General features: G+C 38.3%; 1 protein-coding gene across 2 annotated transcripts in view; it reads right to left on the bottom strand.

Moving 5' to 3' along the window:
- Positions 1–20,428, bottom strand: part of CCSER2 (coiled-coil serine rich protein 2) — a 165,198-nt gene that overhangs the window by 93,384 nt on the left and 51,386 nt on the right. For both annotated transcript variants that reach the window (XM_004484502.5, XM_004484500.5), the window contains exon 4: positions 3,774–3,864. In XM_004484502.5, coding sequence (XP_004484559.1) covers positions 3,774–3,864 — 91 coding nt within the window. The remainder of the gene's footprint in view (positions 1–3,773; positions 3,865–20,428) is intronic.

The raw sequence follows: 20,428 nt of genomic DNA, 5'->3' as shown, positions 1-20,428 counted from the left end.
CATAGGTTCCAAATTAAAGCATCTTTATGGAAACCTAAACTCAACCATAGGCACAACAGTAAGTAAGCACTGGAAATAAACATTAGCCTTGAACACACACACACACAAAACCCTAAAACTTTAAGAGAGACAGAATGAGCTTAAATTCTAAGGGAAATGACTGTTCCAAGGCAATGCAGGAAAGTGCTCCATTTCTATTCCTACCTCAGGCACCTATCAATCATGTGCCCCGTAGGCTTTAAAATGATATATCTCACTGCTAAAAGACAAAAGATGACAGTAAAAGTAACTGGCATTATTTCTCTTATAATTTTAAGAAAACACAAGTAGTATATCCATCTGTAACTAACAAATGGCTATGAATATAGCAGGGAGAAACTTCACATTACAAAGAAAGCTTTTAACTGAAATTTGGTTTGAAAGGAGAAAAGTTCATGCAAAAAAAATCATAAACCTTGTTATAACTGAACACAATTAGTACTGACATGAAATGATAAATTTTCAAAAGAAAATAACAGTAATTGGAAAGCAGTAAAGAACGACACTACTGGCGGCAGACTTGGCCCAGTGGTTAGGGCGTCCAACTACCACATGGGAGGTCCGTGGTTCAAGCCCCGGGCCTCCTTGACCCATGTGGAGCCGGACCATGCGCAGTGCTGATGCGCGTAAGGAGTGCCGTGCCACGTAGGGGAGCCCCATGCGCAAGGAGTGCGCCCCGTAAGGAGAGCCAGATCTATACCAATTAGTTCATATTTTAGTAGGAAGCTCACATACAAAAATCTGGGCGGAAAAAGCGGAGTATGAAAAACCTGAAGCTGATTTAAGAACCCTGGACTGACTGCCCAGGAAACCAGAAGGGGTTAGAAAAGGTCTTTCAAAGGCCATCATCAAAGGCTTTCCTGGGGGCTTTGACTGGACTCCAGTCCTATAAGAGAGGAAAGGATAAACTCACTGGGAATGACAGTAATCACATTCAGGAGGAGATCCTGAAATAGAAATCCTGTCGCCCCACGTTTTGTGAGAAACCCTAACGGTAGCAATAGGGGGGCAAACCTCAATGCCAGAACACTGATGCTTGAACATTTTCAAAGAGCCTTAGAACAAAATCAGAATAAGACAGAATAAAATGATGGTTTTCAGGTAAAACAACTCCAGATGCCCTCACCCAGGTCAATTAAACATTAGAGGAGGGAGTCTCAATACACTCTGATGGTTTAAAGCAGTACAGACCCAAAAAAGTACATTCTTAAAGTTTATCCATTCCTGTGGGTGTGGACTCAATGTAGGTAGGACCTTTTGATGAGTAGGATCTTAAATTAAGATGCGACCCACCTCATTCAGGGTTGGTCTTAATCTTTTTACTAGAGTCCTTTATAAGGATGGAAATTAAGAAGAACAGAGAAAGCCACAGAAGCATGATGCTGAAAGCAACAAAACCTGGAAAAGAAGGGAGAGACCAGTAGTTGCCTCCATGTGTCTGGCCCTGTGGCAGAGGAGTCCAGGGTCACCAGCAGCTGGTCTTGGGGAAGAAGCATCATCTGATGAGGACCTGGACTGGACATTTTTCTCAGCTTTGAAACTGTAAGCTTGTGGCAGATGCAGTCTCACTGTTAAAGCTGACCACTGATTTCAGCAGCCTAACTGACTAGAACACACTCAAGGACGCTGTAAACAGAACACTGGAAAAGCCAGTCATTTGCATTAGGTAAGAACTGACAGGGGTAAGTGCACAACCTCCCTTAAACTCAAAGAAACTTAAAATATTACAGGGCAACCTTGCAAATTTTACTGATACAGACACTGTAATACCAACCTTAAAACCTTCTGTTACATACTGCCCCCTCAGGGTCAACAAACCACTCAGGTGGGAGATCTCCAATAACCTGGAGACAGTCCACAAGTCCAAGCCCATACCTGTCCAGGAAATATTTGACCCATAAAAATTGCTTTCCCCTCCTCTGTGCTGTCACATATACTAACTTAATAGGGAAACATTTACTGTACAAATGGAAGTGCCAGATAAATGCTCTCCTAATGGCTTCTTCCTTGAAATCCCCAAGGACTCCTCTGTTCATACTGGTAATAAGTAACCACTTGAAATCAAACCCAAACTGAAGATCTCAGAGAGGTGCCAGACTTCTTGTGGCCAACAATTCCACAGATATTGCAGAATAATTGGGACTAAACTCTTCAAGATTCACAAGACCATCCAGAATCTGCAATAATACCCTCAAAGATGAGAAGGTAAGATTATTATGCTAATAGTCAAAAGCATAATAAAAAACTCAGTAAACCTTGTAAGGCTTAAGACTGCTATCTTCTCCGTCAAACAATGCAATGGGTGAGTCTGGGTATTCAGGACCTTTTATCTCTAAACAGAACAGGCATTCTTCACTTTCCTGTAGTCCCAAAGCTAAATACATTTTGTCATTGGTGCCTCCAGGGACTAAATATTTTAGATTTAGGTTCTTTAGCATCCCTTTAGATCAAAACAGCCAATATTTGTTTGCCTTCTCCTAGGGAAATCTATAATATATGTTGTCTGTTGCTATGTCCCAGAAGCTCCCTCTTACTTTTCCCAAGTCCCAAGACTTCACAGATCTTGAATTTCCCTGTGATTCTACTTTTACCTAATATGTGCATAACTTTTTGTTGTGTGCTAAAGGTAAGGCAGGTTCTAAGACTGAGTCCACCTCTCCACTTCCTGTTTTAGCTCAGGAAAGGTTTAAAGTTTCCAAAGAGAAGTTCTAATTTTGTCAAAGTAAAATGCATTAACTAGGATGTGATTTATCCAAGAAGGTCAATCCTTTACTCCTGTCATAGTAACAGCTCTTAGTACTTCCCAGGAACAGAATTCCCTGGCTCCTAGAAGAGCCTTCTACTCTGCCCTACCTAATTATTCTATCTACTCTTACAGGACAGCTGGACACGCCCCTGATGTTCTGACTCAATTCCATGGGACTCATTGAAAGCCAGGGCTTATGACAGCCGCTCTCTTCACCCAGTGGCAAAAGCCTGCCTGTTCTGTCTAAAGGCGATAGCACAGCAACTAAACTAGCAATGGCTTATGTCACCTTGCTTTTAGGGTCTTCTTTAAACTTAATGGCCCCTCATCTGTACAATCATTGTTACTCACTGAATATACTCATTTCTCAGAACATTGAGACTCAGAACAAATCAGGTTTTAACAATTAAGTTTTGTTTTGTTTTTTTAAGGTTTTTTATTTCTCTCCCTTCCCCCCCTCCAGTTGTCTGCTCTGTGTCCATTTGCTGTGTGTTCTTTGTGACCACTTCTATCCTTATCAGCGGCACCGGGAATCTGTGTTTCTTTTTGTTGCATCTTCTTGCTGTGTCAGCTCTCCATGTGTGCAGCGCCATTCTTGGGCAGGCTGCACTGTCTTTCGCACTGGGCGGCTCTTCTTGCAGGGTGAACTCCTTGTGCGTGGGGCTCCCCTATGTGGGGGACACCCCTGTGTGGCAGGGCACTCCTTGCGCGCATCAGCACTGCGCATGGGCCAGCTCCACACGGGTCAAGGAGGCCCGGGGCTTGAACCGTGGACCTCCCATGTGGTAGGCAGATGCCCTATCCATTGGGCCAAGTCTGCTTCCCTTAATTAAGTTTTTAAATAAACTTGTTATAGTTCACTTAAGATTGATTCTCAATCTGAACTTCTTTCTCTGAGGTTTAAAAATCTGCAAATAAATATCAAATTAGGTGAGAGTCAAGATGCTCAAATATATGCCTCTGGAGGTTCAATACTGGCTCTACTCACCATTTTCAAGAGGTGCATCCTCAGGAAGATCCACATCAAGCATAAGGTCATCATCCTCAAGGTCACATGATTCAAGATTATTCAGAATATCCTGTGAACAAAAGCAGCAAAAAAGAAGTTTTAATGCTATAACCTAGCACAGAACACAAGCAACAATGCTTCTCAAAGCCCTAAGGACGTCTGGGCACCACAACACTAGTGAATCCACTAGTTTTGAACACCTCATTATACGATCAACCTGTACTTACTTAATGTCTGTGTTGTAAGAATAAAATAAAAATTAAATTCAAATTTTAAAAGTGAAGGAACAAATTCAACTGGTTTACTTACTTTAGGCTATTTTTTAAATACATCTTTTATTTATTTTTAAAAGATACATAGATCACACAAAGAGTTACATTAAAAAATAGAGGAGGTTCCCATATGCCCCACTCCCCATAACCCCCACTTTCCCACATCAACAACTTCTTTCATGAGTGTGGTACATTCATTGCAAGTGATGAATACATGTGGAAGCACTGCTACACAGCATGGATTATAGTTTACATTGTAGTTTACACTCTTTCCCAGTCCATTCAGTGTGTTACAGCAGGATATAAAATATCCTGCATCTGTCCCTGCAATATCATTCAGGACAACTCCAAGTCCTGAAAATGCCCCCATATCCTTTTCCCTCTCCCTACCTTCAGCAACTCCAGTGGCCACTGTCTCCACATCAGTGATATAAATTCTTCCATTCCTAGAGTCACAGTAAGTCTATAGTAGAATACCAGTAAGTCCACTCTAGTCCATATTTTATTCTCCAATCCTGAGGCCCCTGGGGTGGCAACGCTCACTCTACCTCTCAGCTGAGAAAGGGCTTCAATCCATATGACTGGTGGATGGGACTCTGATGCCTGCAGCTGTAGACTCTCTCCCTTCCTTGGTGTGATGGTTGTCTATCCTCTCCTCCCTGTCAGCTGACCTGGTTAAGTCCAACATACTGAAGGGTAGGTGCTGCAACTCACAAGGCTCAGGGCCCAGCTGACACATGAACAGCCCAGAGATTCAAGTCTTCTGGGCATATACCTGCCAACTCCAATACCAACCATAGGTTCAAATAAAAGGGACAGAGAGGCATGTGTAGAGAAGTCACATCTGAATCCAACTCCATCACACTCAGGAGCACAAACTCCAAAGTAGGGTCCACTGGCAAGGCAACAAACTCCAGAGCCATGTGCCATGACCATAGGACCTGGGTGTCTCTGTAGCCCTCAAGAGCACCACTACTTGGGGTTGCATCTACTTTGGCTGTCTCTGAGATTCTGCTGAGAAGTGCATAAGCATGATCCCTCTGGTGACCTCCTGACTCATTTTGAAGTCTCTTAGCCATATAAACTCATTTGTCTTTATCATTTCCCCCTTTTATTCAAGGCCTTTTTCTAGTTGCATCACCAGTCAGTGCTTGGTAGTAATCCCTTGGTGCCAGGGAGGCTCATCCCTGGCAATCATGTCTCATGCTGGGGGGAAGGTTTATATGCTGAGTTTGGCTTAGAGAGTGGCCACATTTGAACAAAATGGAGGCTCCCAGGAGGTAACTCTTAGATACCCTGCAGCTCCAGGCAAAGTTGAAATTTCAAGTGCAAAAGGCTCATAAGGATAGTTGACAGTACCAAGGGCCCATCACTGGACTATCCTTTTTCACTGGTCATTGCCCCTGCACTTGGGAGATTGTTGCTGTTTCATTGGGGAATGTGGCAGAGCTCCCCAGGATGGGAAACCAGAACTCCCTCAATTGTTATATGAATCTCTACCTGCTGGGTCAATACCCAAAGAACATCCGAACATATCTATATACCCTATATACCTGCCCAGGCAATCTCCGTCCCTTGCATCCCCCATCAATGATATCCCACAACAGTGTTCCCCTCCTGCCATAGTTGAACCCCTCTGTGATCCAAAATTTCTTCGAAAATGAAGCCTAATATACTGCCAAATTCAATTAATAGGAAAATGAAATAGTAATGCTAGGTTTAAACATTAGAAATAAAATACATAATAATTTAGAAAAACTAAAATAAAGTAAAAAAATAGGGTACTAAAAAAATGAAAAATATTATTAAAAAATTTTTTTTTTACTTTTTGCCTTTCATCACTGTAATAGGTACTGTCCTATATGTACAGTGGCAAGGCAATCTCGTCATGTCTTCCTCCGTGTCTTACCTCCTTCATTTTTTTTCTTCATTATATCTTCAAAGAGGTTTTAGGTCATAGTGAAGTCACAAGTCACATATAGAATATAGTCCCCTATATTCTTCACTATGACCTATACTCAACATCCTTCCCCTCTCCCTCTTCCCCAACAATGACCTTTGTACATGTGGATGTTACATTTGCTAAAACTGATGTACAAATATTGAAACATAACTACTATGATCAGTTGTTTCTATTACGGTTTGCATTTTACACTATACACTTTTATAAGTTTTTGATGATATTTAACGTGGCCTGTATCCATCATTGCAGGATCATACAGAACACTTTCATTGCCCCCCAGTTACCCCCTCTTCCATCCCTTCTATTCGTCTCTCCTCCTCCCGTTGGGGCCCACAGTGGCAACCAAGCTTCACTGCTTGAAGAACAAGCTTCATAGATACTTCCAATAATGCTGAGGGCCTGACATACTAGTTTGTCCTCCCCCATTGGGAGCCACCCATGCTCTCATGAGACACCCTTCCCCCATTTGAGAACATCGGGGCCTCCCCAAGATGGGGCTACAACACCTTCCCACTCATTGTATGGGTCTCCATCCACTTATATAACACACTATGACAATGCACTCACACACTCCCGAGAAGCCTGCTCCAGGTGCACCCTGTGCCAAATGCCCCCCATCCAACACCCTAAACCAGTAACCCTTCCTTATTATATTGTCTAAAGAGTTTGCTCCACATTATAGTTTCAACCAAGTATCTGCCAATCCCCTGTATTTACCTGCTTCCCACCCCACCCCCAAACCTCCATTTTAGGCTAATTTTTAATAGCCTTTTCTTAGTCTTCCTCCCTAACAGAAGGTTTTCAATTTCATCTTTTTTAAAAACTTACGTAGTGCTCACTATGGGTCAGATATTACTCTAGGCACTTTACAAATACTAATTCATTTATTTACTCTTCAAACAACCCTATAAGGTACTGACTATTATAATCCCCATAGTGTAGATGATACTAATACACAGGAAACCTGAACACATGGCCAAACCACGATATGAACACAGGAAGTCTAGTTCTTGAGTCCATTCTTTTAACAATTATCTTAAAAATAGGAATAACTTACAACAATGAAAAATTGCCCAAAATTTATTCATATGTGGTATGGGAGGTTATCATGCCTAGGGATTAGGGCCCTGACATAAAATAAGGAAAGAACCTTTAATGATGTGAGTATACCTCTTCCTGATAGGTGCCAAATCCCCACAACTACCATCAGCACCACTGCCCTCCTTGGTTAAAGTTCAATTCCTTCCTTTCTCTATGACAGGACGGTACTACTCACATGAGTAAAAAAAGTTCCTGATTACTATTTACAACCTTGCTAGCTATTATCTCTCCTTAGGAAAGAAGGGTTTTGCTTTCAAAGGGTCTTATCTGATGCCTAAAGAACTGAATAAACACAAACTAAGTTAAGTTAAGGTAAAGAACTTGGTTTGACCTACAGCTCACTGGTGGGCCAAGAAATGGTCCAATATTGCAAGACCTTTCCCTAGTATACACAGTAAAAAGATCATAAGACCATAAATTTTTAAACACTTAGAGCTATATTATGGCCATGAAGAGCTCCTACAGAAGGGTAATATCTACTTTATTACAGATTATGAATAAAATGAAAATTGTCCCCTATGCCAGGTATTCCATCCAAATATTTCCAATTTTAGCTGTCAAGTCCTCCTTCTAGGATCTACTAAGGACTAAGAGTAAGTGGAATAATTGCTTTGTTTTTGTTTTTAAAGATTTTTTATTTATTTCTCTCCCTTTCCCCACCCTCCCCCCAGCTGTCTGCTCTCTGTGTTCATTCGCTACATGTTCTTCTGTGTCCGCCTGTATTCTTGTCAGCGGCACCTGGAATCCGTGTCTCTTTTTGTTACGTCATCTTGTTGTGTCAGCTCTGTGTGTGTGCAGAGTCATTCCTGGGCAGGCTGCACTTTTGTCGCGCTGGGCAGCTCTCCTTACGGAGCACACTCCTTGCGCGTGTGGTTCCCCTATGTGGGGGACACCCCTGCGTAGCAGGGCACTCCTTGCGTGCATCAGCACTGCGCGTGGGCCTGCTCATCACACAGGTCAGGGGACCCTGGGTTTGAAGCTTGGACCTCCCATGTAGTAGGCGGACGCCCTATCCAGTGGGCCAAATCCACTTCACAATAATTGTTATTTTAAAAATCTGGGTAACTCCTTAAACTTGGCATAAGAAATACTGATCAGAATCTTTTTCTGACATGAAAATATCTGATATACCAAATGTACAATTCACAAAATACAAAATAATAGACAATAAATAGGATGCAGGATATAAATAATTAGAAAGAATGCTAACACCAGTGTTGACTTATCACGAGTGAGATAAATCTAGGATTCACCTATATTGCAGACAGTAACAGATTCATGCAAACTTTCTGGGAGCCAGTTTGTCAGAATTAAGCTAAAGCTAAGGCTTAAAAAAAGGGGGGGGGGCAATCTTTTCCTTTCTAAGAATTCATTCCTCAGAAATAATCTGACAAATGCACGAAATGTATGCAAAACTATGATCCTTGCCACATTGTTCAGAATGGTAAAAAGCAGAAATAGATTAAATTCCCAACAGAAAAAAATGGTTAAAAAGAAAGTATGGTAGAGTCATGCAATGCAATATTCTGTTACTCTTAAAAAGATAATAGAAACACACTTAAATATCTTAAATGATAAATATCTTTAGAAATACAGAGAAGATGTTAACTGGAAAAAAAATTAGACTGGGCTGTTTCCAATCTTTTGCATTTGTAAATAATTCTTCCATGAATCCCTACATTTCAAAAGTAAATGAAGTCAATGAATCAAACTGTATATCAAGTTAATGACATTCTACTCAGCAAGGTGCTCAGAGAGAACTCTCAAACTGTTCTCAATAATTGTATTGTGGGCAGTAATATGGTATTATTCTTCTCAGGCTGTTGTGTATATAGTGTATATATATATATATGAGTTATTAGGTTGGTGTTTGTGGAAAATAGATTCTTTAAGGTTAGTTTTTACATAGAGGTAGAGGTAGTATGTAAGATCAATGAAGTTAAGTAAAAATTCTGTATTCCTGTATTTGAATAGGACATATCAATATGAGCACAAGATGTATTTCATAGGAAAATAAAAAATACATTACTTCCACTGGTTGGAAGGAAATTAAAACATACAAGGTAATTCTGTACTTTAGGATTATGGGCCCTTTGCTCCTTTTTATTTAGAGAACCTGTATTTTCTCCCTTCTGAAAAAAGCAGTAACTTGTGCAAATTTCAAAAAAAAAAAAAAATCGTACCATCTAAGTTGGCAATTGAATCTTGTACCCCATACAGACATGTTCCAGTCCTAACCCCCCAGTCCTGCAAGTGTGATCCCATTTGCAAACGGGATCTTCAAAGCACCACTAACGTGAGGCCAGGAGTCTTCACAGCAAAGGAAATTTGGACATAGAAGCAAAGGAGCAGGAGAAGAAAAAAGAAAACAGCTCACCACGAGAAGAAGGCAGAGCCTGATCACCAACAAGCCACCACCGGAACACCTGGAGAAAGCATGGCTGGCAGAGGTGGATTGTGGAATTCTAGCCTCCAGAGCAGTGAAACAGTAAGTTATCTTATCTTGAAGCAAACCAGTCTGTGGTATTTTGTTACAGCAGTGCTGGTAAACTGAGACACTATAAAATCATTTGGCTGTCTATGTTTGCCTGGACATGTGTGGAACAGGACAGCCTTGGGTACTCCAGGCCAGGTCTGACAACTAAGGCCCACAGCAAGAGTCAAAGGCATAACTCCTTATATTCTAAGTCCAGAGTAAGACTTGCTGGGGACCCCAGATCAGCAAAAGGTATTCAACTTTTCATAACTAACTCTACATTTGTTTTTGGGTAGTTTTCTGTATGTTTTATTTTATAATAAAATGATTTTAAAAACTAGCCTTAAAGAACAGGAATGTGGCAGCGGACTTGGCCCAGTGGTTAGGGCGTCCGTCTACCACATGGGAGGTCCGCGGTTCAAACCTTGGGCCTCCTTGACCCACGTGGAGCTGGCCCACGTGCAGTGCTGATGCCACGCAAGGAGTGCTGTGCCACGCAGGGGTGTCCCCCATGTAGGGGAGCCCCACGCACAAGGAGTGCACCCCGCAAGGAGAGCTGCCCAGTGTGAAAGAAAGTACAGCCTGCCCAAGAATGGTGCCGCTCACACAAAGAGCTGACACAACAACATGATGCAACAAAAAGAAACACAGATTCCCGTGCCACTGACAACAACAGAAGTATACAAGAAGATGCAGCAAAAAGACACAGAGAACAGACAACCAGGGTGAAGGGGGGATAAATAAAATCTTTAAAAAAAAAAAAAAGAATAAGAATGAGCCTGTTGTAATGAAAGCAAAAGTCATGGAGTAATTATAGTATCACTCTGAGAAGTTACTAAGAAAATCTGCTACTCAGTGGAAAAGGAAGAAGTTGGAACAACGTTTGCAACAGTGTACTGGGAAGGAAGAAAGAAAAAAGAAGACCTTTCATGTTGAGAGTTAACACTTCTCAACAAAATGATTATTATAATGTTTCAGAAATGTATCTAGTTACATGGAAAGATGCTCAAGGTATACTGTAAAATGGAGAAAAAAACAAATTACAAAACAATACGTACAACAGGACTCCATATTTAGTACTGAAAAATATCTCTAAACATCTGTAAAATTATAAACTAAAGGATTAATCACTGTAATTTTCATTATGTGAGGTGTTTATGTGTTTTTCTTCATTATATTCTTTCTGCTTTTCCTATACTACAGACATAATCCTTTTATAGTAAGAAAAACCTCAGTTTGGAAAGTCAACCTCCTGTGGCTCATGGTTATAGCCTTATACGTAATTACACACAGCTCAGCTCTCGCCCTGTAATAGTCTGACTGGCTCTATTTTTGACATTTGACTACTGACAGCTTTCAAGCCCCCTCGTCTCCTCTTGCCCCACATCTAAATAAGCCCCAACAGAGAAGTACAAAGTACACAAACCCAGCCCGTGTCCAGGAACCCTCAACCCAGCTCCAGGCCCTGACCACAATAAAAACCAGTCACATGCCCCTCCCTTCACTCAAGCCATTTTGGCCCAGCTTTGTGCCTGCCCTGCTCTCCCCAGAAAGCTTCATTATGTGAGTAATAAATGATTTCATACCCTCCTGGTGTGTGTGTGGCATCATCAGTCTTGACATCCAAAGCATTTTTTGCTAAGAAAGGAACAGATCTCACTCTTCGTACAGCAGACATAAGACACACTCAATAATTAGACAAATATAAATTATCAATATAGGCAACACACTATTCTGGGCACAAGCAATAGTCATGTAAAGAAGAGATAATCCCTACCCTCCAAGACCACTTGTCTGCCTCTCAAGCAGACAGTTCCAGGGCTGTATAGGCAAAATAGAAGCTACTAAGAACGTGTTTATGCAACCATTTGAAGTAGAATCACATGACATGTACAAACCATTCTTAGCCAGCAGTCCATAAAAAAATAGGCAGCTGGCCAGATATGGCTTATGGCAATAGTTTGCCTATCCCCTTGTCTGCTCAAATAACCACAGTAGTTTATTATGACTGAAACTCAGATAAGGGGAGGAGATGGAAGTAGAGGCACATCCAGAACAACTATTAGGCCACATTAGGGAGCTTGGACTCCCTAGGAGGGAGGGTATAAGAATTTTAAGAAGTGACCAAGTGAGATTTGCATTTAAGAAATATTATTCTGGCTCCAGTGTAGAAAATGGATTTAAGTGGACAAAGAAATTAGTTTTGTGGCTACAGCAAAATCCGTGTGACATATGAAGTGTTGGTGAGAAGAACAGCAAGCAAACAGGCTGCAGCATTGCGGAGTTCAGACCTATGGAAGCAATGCTAACTGAGAAGGCAGGGAGGCGCCATGGACGACTCCTGGGGTCCTGACCTGAGAGAAGGAATGGATGATGCATATTTACTGAAATCAAGTACAGAAGAAAGAAAGACCTGGTTTGTAGGAGAATTTTTTAAATGCTTAATTTTGGAATCTCACTATATTGACAAACTTTCTGCATCTCAGAGAAGACATATTCACCAGATAATTAAATACTGGGGTCTGGAGTTGAGCAAAGAGCTTTGAGATGCCAGAGTCCTTCACCACATAGATGAAAGCTGGAAAATAAATGAATAGGGAGACAGCAAGGCAGACAGCACAGAGTAAGAAAATTGCTTTTTAATATGTCTCTTCACAAAAGATCTATGCTTCTCCAATATCAGGTTTTGAGAAGAGTTGTATTGGAGATATTGTTAAGACCTTGCAATAAGGGTTAGGGAAGGGAAGAAGGAAAAACTAATCTACTATAATTTTTCTTCACAGCCTTTGAAGTCTGTCATCTGTACAAGGTAGGAACTGCATTATTACAGAGAGGAAGCCTGTAACACAGAGACGTGTTAACATGGGAAAGAGCTCTCTTTCCATGTTTCTCATGGCAACCTCCCTCTCTGGCAGGCCTGCACTTGTTGGGAGCCAGTATCCACATACACCTGTTTAGTTATTAGACCACCGAGCACAAACATTAGCTGAAATTACAGGAATGAAAACTCAAATCTGAGTACCCTCCAGATCCCAGAGGCGTTCCACAAGCCCTGTGGGAGGTAAAACTCTGTCACAGCAGGCTAACCACAGAACTCCTCCGTCCCTAGGCTGTTTCTCCGCTCAAATAGAGCAAACTTTAAAAATGGTGGGTCAGGCCTCTTTCACACTAGTTTCTCGCTAGCTATAAACTGAGAAAGGTTCAGTGTTCCTGGCAAATGAATTACACTATTGTTAGTTTGTTTTATCATCCAGGAAAGTTATTTTTTATTTTGTTGTTCAGTTCTATTAATTTTAATATTTGTGTAATCTTAAAACACACTCAGGGTTCAAAACAGTTTCTCTAACCCAAAAAACTCTTATGCTATCCAGTTACAGTCACAATCTCCTCCTACCCATTAACTCATGGCAAAACTGATCTATTTCCCCCATTACAGTTTTGCCTTTCAAGAACGTCATAAAAATGGAATCACATGACCTTCTGAAATGGCCTGTCACTTTGCATACCTTTGAGATTCATCCAGGTTGTTGATCGTATCAATAATTTGTTCTTTTTTCCTGCTAAGTAGCATTCCATTATATGAATGTACCAGTTTATCCATTTATTCATTATGAACATTTCGGTTGTTTCCAGGTTTTAGCTATCATAAATAAAGCTACTATAAATGTCCATGTACAGAGTTTTATGTAAACTTAAATTTTCATTAATTTGGGGTAAATACTCAGATTGTTGGGTAATATTGGTGGGTAATATGATGAATGTTTAACTTCATTAAAAAAACTGTCAAACTATTTTCTAAAATGGTTAACATTTTTTCATCCAATCAGCAATGAAATGAGATTTCCAGTAGCTCCACATTCTCACCAGCACATGGTACGTATTTATTATTTTAGCTATTCTAATCAGTATATAGTAATATCTCATGGTTTTAATTTGTTAATGATCCTGACAATCTTTCCACATACACATTTGCCATCCCATCCTTATCTTTTTTAGTGAAGTGTCTGTTCAGTTTTGCAAATTTTTATTCCAACTACTTATTGTTGAGTTTTGAGAATTCTTTATTCATGTACTATACAAGTCCTTTGACATATATGTAACTGGGAAATATTTTCTCCCACTCTGTATCTTGCTTTTTCATTCTCTTGTCCTGTTCCTTAACAGAACAAAGGTTTTTAATTTCATGAAATCCAATTAATTTTTTTTTTTAAGGATCATGCTTTTGGAATGATTTATAAGAACTATTCACCTAACCAGCCCCAGGTCACAAAGATTTTCTCTCATGTTTTCCTATAAATATTTTAGAGATTTATACTTTAAATTTACATCTAAGGTACAATTTGAGATAATCTTTGTATAAGGCATGAAATTTCGAACAAGGTTCCTTTTTTTACATATTCATGGTCAATAGTTTCAACAATATTTGTTGAAAAGACTATGTTTTCTCCACTGATTTACTTTTGTACCTCTGCCAAAGGTCAAATGGCCATTTTTGTCTGGGTCTCTTTCCTTCCTGGAGTCTGTTAAGTTCTACTCATCTACTTATCTGTGCCTTGGACAATACTACAGTGTCCCAATTGCTGCAAAATCAAATAGTGTAATTCCTCCAATTTTGTTCCTCTTTTCCAAATAGTTTTTAGCTATTCAAGTTTATTTACCCTTCCATAAATTTTAGACTTATCATGCTTATATGTGCCCAAAAAAATCCTGCTGAGATTTTGACTGTTATTGCAGGAAATGTAAAAGTCACTTCAGGAAGGACTGTCATCTTCACTTGGCGGAGCCTTCCAATCCCTGAACATCACATGGCTACTCATGTCTTCCTTAGTTTCTTTCATCAGCACTTTATGCTCTTCAGCATACAGCTCCTATACATGCTTAAATTTTACCTATGTATTTCATTTCTTGAGACACTATAAATAGTATTGTTTTATTAATGTCAGTTTCTCATTAGTCATGGATTATGCATAGAAATGAGATTAACTTTTGTGTGTTGATCTTGTATCTTAAAACTTTGCTAAACTCAATTGTTCTAGGAATATATTTGCAGATTACTTAGGATTTTCTACATAGACCATAATGTCATCTGCAGATAGGGACGGTTTTATTTCTACCAATCCTGTTTGCCTTTTCTTTCTTTTTCTTGACTTTCACACAAGCTAAGACTTCATGTACTATACTAAAGAGGAGTAATGAGAGTGGACATCTTTGCTAGGTTCTTCAATTTGAAAAGCATTTAGTCTTTTCCCATTAAGTACAATGTTAGATGTAGCGCTTTAGTAGATGCAAGTGTTGTATTTTGTCTAATGCTTTTTCTGCATCTATTGATAGGCTCATATACTTTTCCTTGGGACTAATAATATGGTGGTTTAGATTGATTTTCAAATAGTGAATCAGCCCTGCATCCTAAGATAAACCCACTTGAACATGGTTTATTTTTAACATACTGCTGGTTTCGATTTGCAAATACCGTATTGAGGATTTTTGTGTCTTTGTTAATGAGGAGTATTGGTCTGTCATTTCCTTTTTGTGTAATGATTCTGATAGCAGGGAAATGCTGGCTTTGTAGAATTAGTTGGGATATCTTCCCCTTCTCTTCTATTTTCTATAAGTGATTATGGAGACTTCATGTTATTTCTTCTTTAAAAATTTGGTATAACTGAGCAGTGAAACCATGTGGACCAGGAGGGTTTTCTGTTTGGTGTGTGTGTGGTGTGTGTGTGTGTGTGTGTGTTTGGAGGGGTAAATTTTTTTCAAAAGACAATGCCTTTAATGGTTACAGGGTTATCAATTTCCCCTTGAGTAAGCTTTGCAGTTTGTGTTTTTCAAGGAATTGGGCCATTTCATCAAAGCTGTCAAATTTATGTGTTTAGAGCTATTCACAATGTTCTCTTCTCATCCCTTTCACATTGGTGGAGTCTGTAGTGTTATTTCCCTCTTTCAAGTCTGGTAATTTGTGTTTCCTTTGGCTTTGGTTTGAATAAAGTATAGCATGTTGTTGGATGGAACAGTCTATAAGTGCTAACTGTTGGCGATGGTGATGTTCAATTTTTCTATGCCTTTGCTGATTTACTATCAATTCTATCAATTACTGAAAGAGGTATATTACAATCTCAGCCATAATTATGAATTTGATTGTTATTCCTTGCAGTCTGTCAGCTTTTGCTTCACATATTTTGAAACTTTGATAAGTACATACATATTTAGAAATTGCATGTCTTCTTGGTGAATTGACCCTTTTATCTTGGTAATGCCCCAATTTATCCCTGTCAATTTCTTTACTTTGAAGTCTACATTGTCTGACTTTAATAAAGCCACTAAAGATATCTTTTGATTGAAAAAAACATATGTTGCAAACCCTAATCATTTTGCTTTTAACCTACCTATATTATTATATTTGAAATTGGATTGTTGTAGACAAATATAATTGGGCCATTTATTATTTTCTTTTTAATACAATGAACTAAAAAATATTACGTCAAAAAAAAACCAATGGATCTAAAGCACAGGAGGAAAAAAGAATGGAAACACTGAACTTATTTAAAGAACACGTGGCATAAATGATCTAACATATGTGCAACTGGAGTCTCAGAAGCAGAAAAGGAAGACAATGGGGACAGAAACAATATTTGGAGAGATAATGACCAGGAATTTTCCAAAACTGTGCAAGTGCCTATTCACTCTGTATAATTTTTTTTCAATATCATCATCTACTTTCAACTTATATGTGTCCTTGGAAGTAAAGCCAGCCTTGTAAATAGCATAGATTTAGTTTTTTTAAAATCCAGTTTAATAAACTTAGTTGTTTAACTGGAGTTTAACTGGAGTATTTATTTACATTTAGTGTAATTAGTGATAGAAGAGGGTTTAAGTCTATTACTTTGCTTCCTATTTCTTCCTATGGGTTCCTTGTACTTTTCCCTTTTTAAGATTACATTTTTATTATTGCATTTTATATTTACATTACATTTTAAGTTATATTTTTTGTACTGTTTTTATTCATTAAGATTAAAATCTGTATCCTTCAACTTTTACTCTATTTTAGATTAGTCCTTTAACACTTCACGTTTCATGCAAATATAAGATGTTACTAAAAAGGGAAACTGGTTTTGGGGTATGCCAAACTCTCTTTATTACCTCTGTAATAATTCTGTAAAGCAAAATCTATTCTAAAATGACAGGTTTTTTTCAATTGAACACATACCTATTATTTATAATATTAAGAAATTACTTTTACAGGCAAGATAATGGCCAAGTTATATTTTAGCAAGAGTCCTTATCTTTTTAGTAAGATCTAAGAAATATCTACAAATAAATTTATAAATATTTACATAAATTTTATAATTTTAACTATATTATTTATATATATTCATCATAAAATGATAATGATGTCTAATTTGTTTAAAACAATCCTAGGTGGGGGGAGGGAGTAAGCAACTAGGGATATAAATGAAACAAGATTAACATGACTTTATTATTGTTGAAGCTAAGTGATTTAGTATAGTGAACAACCCCAACCCTTCTCTCTAGTTTTTAATACGTTTTAAATTTTCCATAAGCAGCTAAAAAATAACTGCGCAATTAAAAGGTCTAGAAAATAAACTCTAGGAGTACTCTGAATACAGGGCAAGAAGACAGAGTAACAGAATACAGGTGTGATGGTTTGAGATTATTTTATGAATCTTGAAAAAAGATTATGTCTGCAAGCTAATCTATTCCTCTGGGTGTGATACCCTTTGACTGTGTTAAATTCAGCTAAGGAGCCTTTGCTTAGACTTCCTGTTAAGATTAGAGCTTTTGACTCTATGTCAGAAAGGTCTGATTCAGGTCGAGTCCCTGCTCCCTTGCTGGGTCTGTTATAAATGGACACTCATTCAAGAAGACACACAGAACAAAGAACTTTGTTATTTTGATCCTGCCATGTGACAGAAAGGAGAAGGGTCAAACAGCTAAAGCCCCTGGGAGATCTGAACCATTTTGCCTGACAGCTTACAGCTGAGATTGAAAAGAGAGGTCTGGAAAGAAACAAGCTCTATGCCAGGAGAGAGAGGACTTCATTTAACCACAGAGCCTCACGAGGAAGAGGAAGCCCAGAGGGGAAGGCAGAGACCTGCCAGAGATCGGCAACCATCTTGCTTCAATATATGGCAACTGACTTTGATGAGAAAGCAACCTTGAGTTGGACTTTTTACAGCATTTTACCCCAAATAAATCCCCTAAAAGTCAAGAGATTTCAGTACTTCGCATCAGCAGCCCTTTGGCAGACTGATACAATAGAAGAGAAAAGATAAAAAGGTCCAGAATTACAATGTCTAATTAATAAAAATTCTAGGAAAAGAGCACAGAAATAATGGAGGGATAAAACAATTAAAGAAATAAGAAAATTTTCCAGATTTGAAAAAGGATAATAAAGCAACTTCCCCATTTATGTTTTAAGGGTTAACAACTGTTACCTAGTAGTTACTCAAAAAACAAATAATGAGTGAAAATAAATTCAGCCTAACACTCAGATCAGTGTCTGATCCACTTCTAGTCTAGTGTTCTTCCCTGATTCTCTACTTCCTGTCATGACACCCAAAAATTACTACTCAGAGAAATTTCAGGTATGGTATTGCTACAAGACTCTTTCTGGAAAACAGACAGAGGTAATTAGTCTAACCCTAAGGAAAACTCAAATGGTCAGATGTAGTGAGAGCGACTATGTTTAAATATCACCTCAATGGAAGCATTATATAGAATTTTCTTTAAAAACTTCCCAGGCCCAGAGAACAGAAGGGCTTTGATAATATGTCTCACAAATTCTCAAAAAAAGAATATCCTATGAAACAAATGCTTTGCTTTAAACAATGGGGTTGGGAGGGGAAGAGCAGTACTGTGCTTCTGGCACTCCCTGTGAAGACTTCAACTTTGGCTCAATTCTTTTTAAATTTCTCTTCTTCTGTTACAAAATGATTACCGTAGATTTTCCTCCATTCCTCCCAGGGACAAATCTATCTAACACCAACGAAATTTTAAAAATTAAAAAATTAAAAAATTAAAAAAAGAAAGGTAAATAAATCCACAAATCTGAAAGTTCTGGAGAGAAAAAAGGGTGGGAAGGGAGGGCTCAAATCAAAAGGCATGAAGAAGGCCTGTCTCGTGTGGTATCCTCTATGCTAGAATTATGATTTCTAATCATATATTTTAAGAGTTCTACTACAACACAAATAGCAGTTCTAGAGAAATGACATAATATTTCTGACAGGAACAATAATTCAAGAGAATATGAATTCATGCATCCTTTTTCCTTAAAAAATAAAAAAAGGCCCACAATCAGTGTGAAAGAGGCTTTTTAAATTAAATAAACTACTTTCTAAATTAACACTACTTCTACAATACAAAGGTAGTTCAAGTCTAGTTGAAAGAACATGAATTTTGGCATAAAAAAAGATACAATTCAGAACACTCATGCTTACTGCTGGGACTGTAAAATGGTGCACTCACTGAGGAAGACAGTTGGGTGAATCCTCAAAACATTAAACACAGAGTTACCATAAGATCCAACAATCCCACTCCTAGGTGTATACCCAAAGGAACTGAAAACAGAGACTCAAATAGGTAATTACCTAGCAATGTTCATAATAACATTACTCATAATAACTAAATGGTGGAAGCACAAGTGTCTACCAACAGATAAAAGAATAATCAAACTGTGGTATGTATGTACACACAATGTATTAATATATATACAAACTATGGTATATACACAAACTGTGGTATATTGTACAGACTATGGTATATGTACACACAATCACACAATGTATATATATATACAGTAAGATATTACATAACAGTAAGATATACATACAATAAGATATTATTCAGTCATTAAAAAATGAAGTTCTAATACATGCTACAACATGGATAAATTTTAAAAACATCCGAAGTGAAATAGGCCAGATACAAAGGACAAGTCAATTCCACTTGTAATACTTAGAATTGCAAAATAATAGAGTCAGAAATAAATTAAAGGTTACCAGGAACCAGGAGAGGAAGGAATGCGTTTCTGGTGGGGATGAAAAAGTTTTGATAAAGGATGGTAGTAACGATAGCACAACATTGCGAAGGCAATTGATTCCACTGAAAGGTACACTTAAAAATGGTGAAAATGACTGATTTTATGTTATATGTATGTTACCACAACAAAAATGTTTTTAAAAAGTAACCAATTCAAACTCCATCCTGCTACTAACCAGCTGAGTCAGCTAAACCTCATTTTCCTCACCTGTAAAATGGAATGAAAACAACTCTACTTACAGAGTTTTAAGGATAAAATAAACTTTTTAACTAGCATAATGACTGGCAAATCTCCAGTACTATAATTAATAATCTATGGGGTTATTATAATCTACTCCTAAATTTTACCTCATTTTATTTTTATTACCACCCTCTCAAAAAGCATGTGTCCTTAAATGTGAAATTCTACAATGTAATCAAAGACACTTGCTTTTTTCATGTTTCTAAACTGCCATTTAATGTAATATGAATTAAGACTGATCGAAATGCACTCAGTTAAAATAGGCACTTACTGACATACTGTTACCTGATTAGTTTAAAGACAGGAAATTAAATCTAAAAAGAAGTAACTTTAGGCTGCTGTAGTAACTGAGGCCATAAAATAATTCACTTTTACATCATCCAACAAAAGGACTACACTATACCATGAAGGCACGTGGCATTTCAACTTCTTAAACATACATGCTGGTATCTGCCGCCCACCATCTAATCACTGTGGCGAGAATGATTCATTGGAAAGCAGTAAAGGCTCTATAGTAATAACTCA

The sequence above is a fragment of the Dasypus novemcinctus genome, chromosome 6 (genome assembly GCF_030445035.2).
Source record: "Dasypus novemcinctus isolate mDasNov1 chromosome 6, mDasNov1.1.hap2, whole genome shotgun sequence".
Lineage (NCBI taxonomy): Eukaryota > Metazoa > Chordata > Mammalia > Cingulata > Dasypodidae > Dasypus > Dasypus novemcinctus.
Note: the sequence above shows the minus strand (reverse complement) of the source record. Positions and strands in the feature narration are given on the sequence as shown.